At 40.0% G+C, this 15,000-nt stretch overlaps 1 protein-coding gene across 1 annotated transcript in view; it reads right to left on the bottom strand.

Annotated features, from left to right (window-relative positions):
- Positions 1-10,323: 10,323 nt before the first annotated feature.
- The window catches only part of LOC145877068 (NLR family CARD domain-containing protein 3-like), a 5,354-nt gene continuing 677 nt past the window's right edge, over positions 10,324-15,000 (bottom strand). The window contains exons 2-3 of the mRNA XM_082972366.1: positions 13,203-15,000; positions 10,324-12,970 (exon numbers count right to left, since the gene is read on the bottom strand). The exon at positions 13,203-15,000 is cut by the window's right edge and continues 9 nt beyond it. Coding sequence (XP_082828492.1) covers positions 12,781-12,970; positions 13,203-15,000 — 1,988 coding nt within the window. The 3' untranslated portion in view covers positions 10,324-12,780. The remainder of the gene's footprint in view (positions 12,971-13,202) is intronic.

The following is a 15,000-nucleotide window of genomic DNA, read 5'->3' as shown; positions in this document are numbered from 1 at the left end:
AAAGCTATTTTATAATCTGACATATCGAGTGCATAGAGGAGTTCTGTATCTATAATTCTTAAAAGAATTGTTATGCTTTTTGTGAATGTTTATCGTGAGTAATTTAGTAAATTCACCGGCAGTGTTCGGTGGGAATGCTAGTCACATGCTAGTCACATGCTAATGTAAAAAGCTGGTTTTTGATATAAATATGAACTTGATTGAACAAAACATGCATGCATTGTATAACATAATGTCCTAGGTTTGTCATCTGATGAAGATCATCAAAGGTTAGTGCTGCATTTAGCTGTGGTTTGGGTTTATGTGACATTATATGCTAGCTTGAAAAATGGGTGTCTGATTATTTCTGGCTGGGTACTCTGCTGACATAATCTAATGTTTTGCTTTCGTTGTAAAGCCTTTTTGAAATCGGACAGTGTGGTTAGATTAACGAGAGTCTTGTCTTTAAAATGGTGTAAAATAGTCATATGTTTGAGAAATTGAAGTTTTTGCATTTTTGAGGTTTTTGAATAACGCGCCACAGGATTACACTGGCTGTTACGTAGGTGGGACGATTTGGTGCCACCTGCCCTAGAGAGGTTAAAGAAGTCATATGTTTCCTGACCAATTCACTCATAGTGTATTAAATTAGTCAAAAGTTTACTATTTGGTTCCATATTCTTTGACTGCATCAAGCTTGTGACTGCCATGATTGAGAAAGATCATGAACAATAATTAGTGAGAAAGTTACAGAGGCTTCAACAAAACCTGCTAACCTCTCACCATTACCAATAACAGAGGATACAACAAAACATGCTAACCTCTCACCATTACCAATAACAGAGGCTACAACAAAACATGCTAACCTCTCACCATTACCAATAACAGAGGCTACAACAAAACATGCTAACCTCTCACCATTACCAATAACAGAGGATACAACAAAACATGCTAACCTCTCACCATTACCAATAACAGAGGATACAACAAAACATGCTAACCTCTCACCCTTACCAATAACAGAGGCTACAACAAAACATGCTAACCTCTCACCATTACCAATAACAGAGGCTACAACAAAACATGCTAACCTCTCACCATTACCAATAACAGAGGCTACAACAAAACAAGCTAACCTCTCACCATTACCAATAACAGAGGCTACAACAAAACAAGCTAACCTCTCACCATTACCAATAACAGAGGCTACAACAAAACATGCTAACCTCTCACCATTACCAATAACAGAGGCTACAACAAAACAAGCTAACCTCTCACCATTACCAATAACAGAGGCTACAACAAAACAAGCTAACCTCTCACCATTACCAATAACAGAGGCTACAGCAAAACATGCTAACCTCTCACCATTACCAATAACAGAGGCTACAACAAAACATGCTAACCTCTCACCATTACCAATAACAGAGGCTACAACAAAACATGCTAACCTCTCACCATTACCAATAACAGATGCTACAACAAAACATGCTAACCTCTCACCATTACCAATAACATAGGCTACAACAAAACATGCTAACCTCTCACCATTACCAATAACAGAGACTACAACAAAACATGCTAACCTCTCACCATTACCATTAACAGAGGCTACAACAAAACATGCTAACCTCTCACCATTACCAATAACAGAGGTTACAACAAAACATGCTAACCTCTCACCATTACCAATAACAGAGGCTACAACAAAACATGCTAACCTCTCACCATTACCAATAACAGAGGCTACAACAAAACATGCTAACCACTCACCATTACCAATAACATAGACTACAACAAAACATGCTAACCTCTCACCATTACCAATAACAGAGGCTACAGCAAAACATGCTAACCTCTCACCATTACCAATAACAGAGGCTACAACAAAACATGCTAACCTCTCTCCATTACCAATAACAGAGGCTACAACAAAACATGCTAACTTCTCACCATTACCAATAACAGAGGCTACAACAAAACATGCTAACCTCTCACCATTACCAATAACAGAGACTACAACAAAACATGCTAACCTCTCACCATTACCAATAACAGAGGATACAACAAAACATGCTAACCTCTCACCATTACCAATAACAGAGGCTACAACAAAACATGCTAACCTCTCACCATTACCAATAACAGAGGCTACAACAAAACATGCTAACCTCTCACCATTACCAATAACAGAGGGGGTTTGATCTTTGTGCCTCCGTTTCTCATTTATCATCATTCACGATTCATTCATGGTTATTCATAATCATGGTAGTATCCACATGAATGTAGAAGTCACTGACAATAGAAGTGAAGTGACTCCAACATGACAGGACATTATTTACTATTCAGTTTCTATTAGGAAAAACATCATCCAAAACACAACCAAGACCAACTGCAAATGAATTCAACAAGTTAGTAGAATCACAAGCCTCACTGCAGGTGTCAGGAATCCCGCTTCCTGAGTCTGTTTCTGCCTGAGCTGACTGTTTTCTGTTTGGAGTCTAAGGGTGCGTTCAGAAACCTATCTGGTTGCCAGGCGACGAAGTTAGGCGGGAGATCTAGTGATTACCCTACACCTGCATCTCATCAACCTTCTGCACACCTGGTCCTGATCATCACCTCTTCATAAGCCCTGAGCTGACATCCATTCCCTGCTGGATCGTTAGCAACGAACAGCCTCATGTTTCCTGAGCTAGTCTTGTTGTTTTGTTCTTGTTACTGGTTACTCCCCCCCCCGTTTACTCTGTCTACAGTCATCCTCCCGGAACATTCAACTCCCTTGCCTGGCCGTCGGTGGATACAGTGACGTCATTGAATCCACCCATCTACTCTCATCAACTCACCTCCGCTTCGTCTCCTGGATCACTCAAATTACACATCAAGACTACCAATAAATACTCACCTTCATTTTACTCACCTTGTCCTGGTCTGCTTCTGCGTTCTGTCTTAGAGAAACGTGACAGCAGGCATGGAATATGGGACAACATGCTAAACTTATGACTACTTTAATACACTATAAGTAATATGTCCGAATAATTACGACTTTTTCAAATGGGAGAACTACATGCATAAAGTACTTTCATATCTGATAATACTGACCTCAGAGTCTCCAGTTTACAGTGGGGATTCCCTAGTCCAGCAGAGAGCAGCTTCACTCCTGAATCCTTCAGGTCATTGTTACTTAGGTCCAGATCTCTCAGGTGTGAGGGGTTTGAACTGAAAACTGAGGCCAGAGAATCACAGGCTTCCTCTGTGACTAGACAGCCTGACAGCCTGCAAAGAGTCAAATCATATTAAAATCACACTGCTATTCTTTGGTGGTGAAAATAGTAGCAGTATATTTTTTCAACATATTTAGATATATCAGTGTCCTGAAACCTTCCATATCTATTCGTAAATTAAAGTATCATATTATAAATTACAAATTATCAAAGTTTTGCCTGCAGATAGAAACATGTATAGTACAAATATTTGAGTAGACTGACCAGACCAGTTTAAAAGCAGTATCAGTCAAAAGACAGACAGTGAGGTATCAGATTTAGATTGTATTGAGTATACAGTCCACAACATATCTATTTCGACAGTGAAGATAACATTTTAAATGTGGCTCTAAACTCCAACATTTTGGATTTCAGATCAAATGTTTCATATGAGGTGACAGTATATAATGTCACCTTTTATTTGAGGATATTTTCATACATATCTGTTTCACCATTTAGAAAAATGAAAGCACTTCATGCATCTAGTCCCCCTATTTAAAAAAGTCATATGTTTTCTGACCAATTCACTCATAGTGTATTAAATTAGTCAAAAGTTTATTATTTGGTCCCATATTCTTTGACTGCAATGACTACATCAAGCCTGTGACTACCATGATTGAGAAAGATCATGAATAATAATGAGTGAGAGAGTTACAGAGGCTACAACAAAACATGCTAACCTCTCACCATTACCAATAACAGAGACTACAACAAAACATGCTAACCTCTCACCATTACCAATAACAGAGGCTACAACAAAACATGCTAACCTCTCACCATTACCAATAACAGAGACTACAACAAAACATGCTAACCTCTCACCATTACCAATAACTGAGGATACAACAAAACATGCTAACCTCTCATCATTACCAATAACAGAGGCTACAACAAAACATGCTAACCTCTCACCATTACCAATAACAGAGGCTACAACAAAACATGCTAACCTCTCATCATTACCAATAACAGAGGCTACAACAAAACATGCTAACCTCTCATCATTACCAATTTATTTATTTATTTCACCTTTATTTAACCAGGTAGGCAAGTTGAGAACAAGTTCTCATTTACAATTGCGACCTGGCCAAGATAAAGCAAAGCAGTTCGACACATATAACAACACAGAGTAACACATGGAGTTAAACAAATGTAACCCTCTCACCAGGCTTGAATATGACTCTCACAACATTAACATATGTAGAGTATCTCAGCAGCATGGGATGTTAGGTGAGAAGGACATCTCCAATAAGAATTCCTATTGTAAACTATCTAGGGTTATGACAATAGGGTATTAACTTCAGATGAAATGATTATAGGTTTCTGTTATTGAATCAGGATAAACCATCCCATGCATTAAATTAAAACAATTAATGACTCCACCAAGGCAACATACATAACGTTCCATATGTGTATTAAAACATTTTCAAACACAAATACATGTTCAGACACAACATCAAAAGAAAAAAATAATAATAATAAACCCCAATGAGTCGTGCACAACCCGTGTCCAAATTAAGCACCTCACATTGTGGTTACTCACTACATGGTAGATATTCCCTCAGCGAAGTATGGCAGTTCCATGCAGGTTTCCTCACCAAGTCCAAGGCAGCACAGCGACCCATGCAGACAGTACTCCTTAGCCGTAACCGATATCCCCATGGCAACACGAACTCGTTAAGCTTACCAAGCAATTATCTCCCGGTGTCACACGATGCTAGGCTAACCTCTAGGCTGGCTAATACCTCCACGACGAGACGGTAGCTTCAGTCTTTACTAAGTTTTAGCTAAATTATAACAACTCTTTTATTAAATAAAACATGTATTTCCCTTCATGTCTTAGTAGCTATGGGTTTTGTTGTAGTTCTGTCGTCTTCTTTTATAATTTTTCTTCACCAACCGTCCTGAGGTAAAACGTCCATCCTTTCATCAACGTCTTTTTCCCTCCCGTTAACCAGGTCAACTCCCATTGGCCACAACTTAACAAGCGACCTTATTGCTCAAAACTTAAACTTCAAAGTAAAACAAACTATTCACTTATACATTAAATAAATATTTCTTCAAAAAGCATAATGCATTAACAACATTACAGTTTAGGAGCAATTCAATCATCTTTTAAATATAAAACCAATTAATTATAACAAATAAACTCAATACTTGGTTCAAACAAGAGTATTACACAAACATACAGTCAATAATACAGTAGAAAATAAGTCTATATACAATGTGAGCAAATGAAGTGAAATAAGGGAGGTAAAGGCAAAAAAAGGCCATGGTGGCAAAGTAAATACAATATAGCAAGTAAAACACTGGAATGGTAGATATGCAGTGGAAGAAAGTGCAAAGTAGAAATAATTGGGTGCAAAGGAGCTAAATAAATAAATACAGTAGGGGAAGAAGTAGTTGGGCTAAATTATAGATGGGCTATGTACAGGTGCAGTAATCTGTGAGCTGCTCTGGCAGCTGGTGCTTAAAGCTAGTGAGGGAGATAAGTGTTTTGAGTTTTAGAGATTTTTGTAGTTCGTTCCAGTCATTGGCAGCAGAGAACTGGAAGAAGAGGTGGCCGAAGGAGGAATTGGCTTTGGGGGTGACCAGAGAGATATACCTGCTGGAGCGCGTGCTACAGGTGGGTGCTGCTATGGTGACCAGTGAGTGGAGATAAGGGGGGACTTTACCTAGCAGGGTCTTGTAGATGACCTGGAGCCAGTGGGTTTAGCGACGAGTATGAAGTGAGGGCCAGACAACGAGAGCGTACAGGTCGCAGTGGTGGGTAGTACAGTGGGGGAAAAAAGTATTTGATCCCCTGCTGATTTTGTACGTTTGCCCACTGACAAAGAAATGATCAGTCTATAATTTTAATGGTAGGTTTATTTGAACAGTGAGAGACAGAATAACAGCAAAAAAATCAAGAAAAACGCATGTCAAAAATGTTATACAATTATTTGTATTTTAATGAGGGAAATGAGTATTTGACCCCTCTGCAAAACATGACTTAGTACTTGGTGGCAAAACCCTTTCTTGTAGTTGGCCACCAGGTTTGCACACATCTCGGGAGGGATTTTGTCCCACTCCTCTTTGCAGATCTTCTCCAAGTCATTAAGGTTTTGAGGCTGACGTTTGGCAACTCGAACCTTCAGCTCCCTCCACAGATTTTCTATGGGATTAAGGTCTGGAGACTGGCTAGGCCACTCCAGGACCTTAATGTGCTTCTTCTTGAGCCACTCCTTTGTTGCCTTGGCCGTGTGTTTTGGGTCATTGTCATGCTGGAATACCCATCCACAACCCATTTTCAATGCCCTGGCTGAGGGAAGGAGGTTCTCACCCAAGATTTGACGTTACATGGCCCCGTCTATTGTCCCTTTGATGCAGTGAAGTTGTCCTGTCCCCTTAGCAGAAAAACACCCCCAAAGCATAATGTTTCCACCTCCATGTTTGATGGTGGAGATGGTGTTCTTGGGGTCATAGGCAGCAATCCTCCTCCTCCAAACACTGCGAGTTGAGTTGATGTCAAAGAGCTCCATTTTGGTCTCATCTGACCACAACATTTTCACCAGTTGTCCTCTGAATCATTCAGATGTTCATTGGCAAACTTCAGACGGGCATGTATATGTGCTTTCTTGAGCAGGGGGACCTTGCGGGCGCTGCAGGATTTCCGTCCTTCACGGCGTAGTGTGTTACCAATTGTTTTCTTGGTGACTGTGGTCCCAGCTGCCTTAAGATCATTGACAAGATCCTCCCGTGGAGTTCTGGGCTGATTCCTCACCGTTCTCATGATCATTGCAACTCCACGAGGTGAGATCTTGCATGGAGCCCCAGGCCGAGGGATATTGAAAGTTCTTTTGTGTTTCTTCCATTTGCGAATAATCGCACCAAATGTTGTCACCTTCTCACCAAGCTGCTTGGCGATGGTCGTGTAGCCCATTCAAGCCTTGTAGGTCTACAACCTTGTCCCTGACATCCTTGGAGAGCTCTTTGGTCTTGGCCATGGTGGAGAGTTTGGAATCTGATTGATTGATTGCTTCTGTGGACAGGTGTCTTTTTTTAAGTTGCGGTTAGGAGCACTCCCTTTAAGAGTGTGCTCCTAATCTCAGCTCGTTACCTGTATAAAAGACACCTGGGAGCCAGAAATCTGTCGTGTCATTGGGGTACCATTAACCTGTTAGGGCTAGGGGGCAGCATTTGCACGTCTGGATAACATTTTTTTACCCGATTTAATCTGGTTACTAATCCTACCCAGTAACTAGAATATGCATATACTTATTATATATGGATAGAAAACACTCTAAAGTTTCTAAAACTGTTTGAATGGTGTCTGTGAGTATAACAGAACTCATTTGGCAGGCAAAACCCTGAGACATTTTCTGACAGGAAGTGGATACCTGATGTGTTGTATTACCTTTAAACCTATCCCATTGAAAAACACAGGGGCTGAGGAATATTTTGGCACTTCCTATTGCTTCCACTAGATGTCACCAGCCTTTACAAAGTGTTTTGAGTCTTCTGGAGGGAGATCTGACCGAACAAGAGCCATGGAACGATGATGTCCCATTAGACACCTGGCGCGCGAGTTCATGTTGGGTACCCTCGTTCCAATACGTTATAAAAGAGTATGCATTCGTCCACCTTGAATATTATTCATGTTCTGGTTAAAAAAGGCCCTAATGATTTATGCTATACAACGTTTGACATGTTTGAACGAACGTAAATATATTTTTTCCCCTCGTTCATGACGAGAAGTCCGGCTGGCTTAGATCATGTGCTAACAAGACGGAGATTTTTGGACATAAATGATGAGCTTTTTTGAACAAAACTACATTCGTTATGGACCTGTGATACCTGGAAGTGACATCTGATGAAGAGAATCAAAGGTAATGGATTATTTACATAGTATTTTCGATTTTAGATCTCCCCAACATGACGTCTAGTCTGTATCGCAACGCGTATTTTTCTGGGCGCAGTGCTCAGATTATTGCAAAGTGTGATTTCCCAGTAAGGTTATTTTTAAATCTGGCAAGTTGATTGCGTTCAAGAGATGTAAATCTATAATTCTTTAAATGACAATATAATATTTTACCAATGTTTTCTAATTTTAATTATTTAATTTGTGACGCTGACTTGACTGCCGGTTATTGGAGGGAAACGATTTCCTCAACATCAATGCCATAGTAAAACGCTGTTTTTGGATATAAATATGAACTTGATAGAACTAAAAATGCATGCATTGTCTAACATAATGTCCTAGGAGTGTCATCTGATGGAGATTGTAAAAGGTTAGTGCATCATTTTAGCTGGTTTTATGGTTTTGGTGACCCTGTCTTTGACTTGACAAAACATTACACACAACTCTTGTAAATGTACTGTCCTAACATACTCTAAATTTATGCTTTCGCTGTAAAACCTTTTTGAAATCGTAAAACGTGGTTAGATTAAGGAGATGTTTATCTTTCAAAGGGTGTAAAATAGTTGTATGTTTGAAAAATTTGAATTTTGACATTTATTTGGATTCAAATTTGCCGCTCTTGAAATGCACCTGCTGTTGATGGAGTGCACCACGGGTGGCACGCTAGCGTCCCACCTAGCCCATAGAGGTTAAACTGAAGACATGTTTATCAATTAACTCCCTGTAATTATTATCACACGATTAAACTGATTAATCGTTTAATTGTAATTAACTCGGAGATCGAGGCACCAAGGAGAATATTCAGATTACAAAGCTATAATTTTCCTAATATAACTTTCCTCTACTATAATATTATATTCTATTATAGTATAGGCCGATTATCTTCTGGTTTAAATGGTGTATTTTACCTCGAGTCCAGTCTCATTCCAAACATCGTAAATTGTTGTATCTGCACGAACCCAGTCTTTACTAAAATCATCCATACATCAATTGTCTTAAAATCATTTATTTACTACACTAAGTAATTAACCTCTATGGGCTAGGTGGGACGCTAGCGTGCCACCCGTGGTGCACTCCATCAACAGCAGGTGCATTTCAAGAGCGGCAAATTTGAATCCAAATAAATGTCAAAATTCAAATTTTTCAAACATACAACTATTTTACACCCTTTGAAAGATAAACATCTCCTTAATCTAACCACGTTTTACGATTTCAAAAAGGTTTTACGGCGAAAGCATAAATTTAGAGTATGTTAGGACAGTACATTTACAAGAGTTGTGTGTAATGTTTTGTCAATTCAAAGACAGGGTCACCAAAACCATAAAACCAGCTAAAATGATGCACTAACCTTTTACAATCTCCATCAGATGACACTCCTAGGACATTATGTTAGACAATGCATGCATTTTTAGTTCTATCAAGTTCATATTTATATCCAAAAACAACGTTTTACTATGGCATTGATGTTGAGGAAATCGTTTCCCTCCAATAACCGGCAGTCAAGTCAGCGTCACAAATTAAATAATTAAAATTAGAAAACATTGGTAAAATATTATATTGTCATTTAAAGAATTATAGATTTACATCTCTTGAACGCAATCAACTTGCCAGATTTAAAAATAACCTTACTGGGAAATCACACTTTGCAATAATCTGAGCACTGCGCCCAGAAAAATACGCGTTGCGATACAGACTAGACGTCATGTTGGGGAGATCTAAAATCGAAAATACTATGTAAATAATCCATTACCTTTGATTCTCTTCATCAGATGTCACTTCCAGGTATCACAGGTCCATAACGAATGTAGTTTTGTTCAAAAAAGCTAATCATTTATGTCCAAAAATCTCCGTCTTGTTAGCACATGATCTAAGCCAGCCGGACTTCTCGTCATGAACGAGGGGAAAAAATATATTTACGTTCGTTCAAACATGTCAAACGTTGTATAGCATAAATCATTAGGGCCTTTTTTAACCAGAACATGAATAATATTCAGGGTGGACGAATGCATACTCTTTTATAACGTATTGGAACGAGGGTACCCAACATGAACTCGCGCGCCAGGTGTCTAATGGGCCATCATCGTTCCATGGCTCTTGTTCGGTCAGATCTCCCTCCAGAAGACTCAAAACACTTTGTAAAGGCTGGTGACATCTAGTGGAAGCAATAGGAAGTGCCAAAATATTCCTCAGCCCCTGTGTTTTTCAATGGGATAGGTTTAAAGGTAATACAACACATCAGGTATCCACTTCCTGTCAGAAAATGTCTCAGGGTTTTGCCTGCCAAATTAGTTCTGTTATACTCACAGACACCATTCAAACAGTTTTAGAAAATTTAGGGTGTTTTCTATCCATATGTAATAAGTATATGCATATTCTAGTTACTGGGTAGGAGTGGTAACCAGATTAAATCGGGTATGTTTTTTTATCCAGCCGTGTCAATACTGCCCCCTAGCCCTAACAGGTTAACAGAAAACATACAAACAGTAATTATCGTCACAAAGGATTGGTATAGTAATGTGCCCTAATGGCTAACAGGCATGGCTGGTCTGTTAGACAATGGGTCATAAACGGTCAGCTGAGAATGTACACAGAGTTCATTAATATTAACAATTGACAATTGAAGGCTCGCTCATTCGGGAACAATTGCAATCAATATATATTAACGCTCATGTGTCGTCGTCGGGATCCTTGTTGGAGCGTCGTTCTGTGGAGAGTTTTGTCTCTCTCTCTCTCTCTCGGTTAGAATGGATCTTTCAAAGCGACATTCATTAATGTTGTTATAGAATGGATGTTTCGTTGGTCTTCGCGTTCGATGATATAATTTACTTAGCTGCAGACTAATAATTAATATCAAAGACTTGTTCTTATTCTGTCGGTATCAATAGTCTAAAAGTTAACCACATGGTATGGTTCACTTTCAGTAAAGGAATTGGATGGTAAAACCTATTGGCCATGGAGTGGAGGCCTGGTCTGAAGAAATGTAAATCAGGGTGGGTTTTATAGTGACCCTTGAACAGGCTTGTGAAATGACGCCTGGTCCTGTCTGTGTCCCTTGGGGGGCGTGTCGATGGCTGAGTGAAGCTTGGTACAGAAATCCAATTCTATCACATTAACATCAGTACATAGCATCTCAATGTATTACAAATAGCTTTATCCTTATTAATACATTTTATACAACCATTATGATGCAAGTCTTAAGCTGAGGCTATTATATAAACAGTTTTATGGTAATATGGCTATATTGTCTCTTCTGAGTATCACAAAATTGTACCAAGCGGACCAGTTCGTAGCTGGATTCTTCACCAATCTTCCATACCTTCTCCAGAACACAAATGTCGCTTGGCTCCCCAATTCTGTGAGTTGGAAGAATTTCCTGTGTCTCTCTATGGGCCATGTGGCCAGAGACTCCTCTTAGAGTTTTTACAACCCTTTCACACAGGGCCTGGGTGGTTGGGAAGGTAGGTTGGGGGATGGTACAAAGGGGAGGGGGTCAACTGTCCTTCCTGTACCCAAAGAGGCCAACGTCATGACAAATCTTTCTGATTGAGACAAAACGGATGGCACTGTGATAGACTGCATCTAATTTATTGAGTAGGGTATTGGAGGCTATTTTGTAAATGACATCGCCGAAGTCGAGGATCGGTAGGATGGTCAGTTTTATAAGGGTATGTTTGCAGCATGAGTGAAGGATGCTATGTTGCGAAATAGGAAGCCAATTCTAGATTTAATTTTGGATTGGAGATGTTTAATATAAGTCTGGAAGGAGAGTTTAAAGTCTAACCAGACACCTAGGTATTTGTAGTTGTCCACATATTCTAAGTCAGAACCGTCCAGAGTAGTGATGCTGAACAGGCAGGCAGGTGCAGGCAGCGATCAGTTGAAGAGCATGCATTTAGTTTTACTTGTATTTAAGAGCAGTTGGAGGCCACGGAAGGAGAGCTGTATGGCATTGAAGCTCGTCTAGAGGTTAGTTAACACAGTGTCCAAAGAAGGGCCAGAAGTATACAGAATAACACCAATAACAGAGGGGGTCTGATCTTTGTGCCTCTGTAAATTTCTCATTCATCATCATTAATGATTCATTCCTGATTATTCATAATCATGGTAGCATCCACATGAATGTAGAAGTGTTCAGAAACATGTTCTATTCTTACTGACAATACAAGTGAAGTGACTCCAAAATGACAGGACATTATTCACCATTCAGTTTCTATTAGGAAAAACATCATCCAAAACACAACCAAGACAAACTGCAAATGCATTCAACAGGTTTGTAGAATCACAATTGATGTAATCACTGCAGGCATGGATCATGGGACTAAATACTAAACTTATGACAACTTTAATACAATATAAGTGAATTTGTCCGAATATGTACAACTTTTTCAAATGGGAGAACTAAATACATAAAGTGCTTTCCTTTCTTAACAGTAACACAGCTATGTAGGAAAAAACCCTAAAATAAAAGGTGACATTCTGTACTGTCACCTAATATGAAACATTCTATCTCAAATCCAAAATGCTGGATCATAGCACCACATTTAAAACTGTAAGCTTCACTGTCAGAACACATATGGTGTGGACTATGTGTGCCTGGTAAACACATGTGGATCTGGTGAACAGTTATCACTTGTTGACCAACTACAGGAATACTGACCTCAGCGTCTCCAGTTTACAGTGTGGATCCTCCAGTCCAGCAGAGAGCAGCTTCACTCCTGAATCCTTCAGGTCATTGTTACTCAGGTCCAGCTCTCTCAGGTGTGAGGGGTTTGACTTCAGAGCTGAGACCAGAGAAGCACAGCCTTTCTTTGTGACTCCACAGCCTGACAGCCTGCAACGAGATCATCATGACTTCACAAACACACTGGTAATTTAACACCAGTAATGTAGAAGGACAAGGGTAGATGCATTTGGTTCATATTCCCAAACAACACATAGATTCATCTTCCATCAATGCATTTATTCAATATGTTTTTCAATATACATATTATAATACATATTTTTCTCTAAACATAATATTTCTTCCTGATGAATACTTCTTATATGTCATTTTATTTACTCACAGAGCAGCTCTGGAGGCTTTGACCACTGGCAGCAGCCTCAGAAGAGTTTCCTCTGATCTGGAGAATTTCTTCAGGTCAAACACATCCAGCTCCTTTTCTGAAGTCAGCAATACAAAGGCCAGAGCTGACCACTGTGCAGGTGACAGGTTGGGTTCTGAGAGACTTCCTGATCTCAGGTAGCTTTGGATCTCCTCCACTAGAGAATGGTCATTCAGTTCATTCAGACAGTGGAACATATTGATGCTCCTCTCTGGAGAAGGATTCTCCCTGATCTTCTTCTTGATGTACTTGACTGTTTCTTCATGGCTCTGTGAGCTGCTTCTTGTCTTTGTCAGTAGACCTCGTAAGTGCTTCTGATTGGATTCCAGTGAGAGGCCCAGAAGGAAGCGGAGGAACAGGTCCAGGTTTCCTGTCTCACTTTGTAAGGCTTTATCCAGGGCACTCTTGTAGACAGTAACTTCAGTAACTTCAGGCTTGTCTCTGAACAGCGAGAAAACGTATCTGAACATTGATTGAGGTTCATCCATTAGATTCTCATTGTTGTTGATGAATGAGAGGAACACATATACAGCAGCCAGAAACTCCTGAATGCTCAGATGAACAAAGCAGTACACCTTGTTCTGGTACAGCCCACATTCCTCTTTAAAGAGCTGTGTGCACAATCCTGAGTACACTGAGGCTTCATTGACATCAATGCCAGCCTCTTTCAGGTCTTTTTCATAGAAAATCAGATTGCCCTTCACTAGCTGTTGAAAAGCCAGTTTTCCCAGTGACAGAATGCTCTCTTTATTCCAGTGTGGACCTGTCTCTTCTTTCCCAAGATACTTTTCATTCTTCTGTTTGGTATGAAACACCACAAGGTGTGTGTACATCTCAGTCAGAGTCTTGGGCATCTCTTCTCTCTTATGTTCCAGCATGTGTTCGAGGACTGTTGCAGAAATCCAACAGAAGACTGGAATGTGGCACATGATGTGGAGGCTCCTTGATGTCTTTATGTGTGAGATGATTCTGCTGGCCAGGTCCTCATCACTGAATCTCTTCCTGAAGTACTCCTCCTTCTGTGGGTCATTGAACCCTCGTACCTCTGTCACCTGGTCAACACACCCTGAAGGGATCTTATTGGCTGCTGCAGGTCGGGTAGTTATCCAGAGGAGAGCAGAGGGAAGCAGATTTCCCTTGATGAGATTTGTCAGCAGAACATCCACTGAGGTTGACTCTGTGACGTCACAACAGATCTTGTTCTTCTGGAAGTCTAGGGGCAGTCGGCACTCATCCAGACCATCAAAGACGAACAGAACTTTGTACTTGTCGTAGTTGGAGATTCTTGATTGTTTTGTTTCCATTGAGAAGTGATTGAGAAGTTCAATCAAAGTGTTTTTGTCCCCTTTCATCAAATTCAGCTCCCGAAAAGGGAATGAAAATACAAATTGGACATCCTGATTTGCTTTTCCTTCAGCCCAGTCCAGAATGAACTTCTGCACAGAGACTGTTTTTCCAATGCCAGCGACTCCCTTTGTCAGCACAGTTCTGATAAGTTTGTCTTGTCCAGTTAAGGGTTTGAAGATGTCGTTACATTTGATTGCAGACTCTGGTCTTGCTTGTTTCCTGGTTGTTGTCTCAATCTGTCTCAGCTCATGTTCATTATTGACCTCTCCTGTTCCTCCCTCTGTGATGTAGAGCTCTGTGTAGATCTTATTGAGAAGTGTTGGGTTTCCTTGTTTAGCGATCCCCTCAAATACACATTGAAACTTGTTCTTTAGATTAGATTTGAGTTCACGTTGGCAAATCTCAGCAAGCT

The sequence above is a fragment of the Salmo salar genome, unplaced genomic scaffold (genome assembly GCF_965601325.2).
Source record: "Salmo salar unplaced genomic scaffold, fSalSal1 ptg000669l, whole genome shotgun sequence".
Taxonomy (NCBI): Eukaryota; Metazoa; Chordata; class Actinopteri; order Salmoniformes; family Salmonidae; genus Salmo; species Salmo salar.
This window is presented reverse-complemented; position numbering and strand designations above follow the sequence as displayed.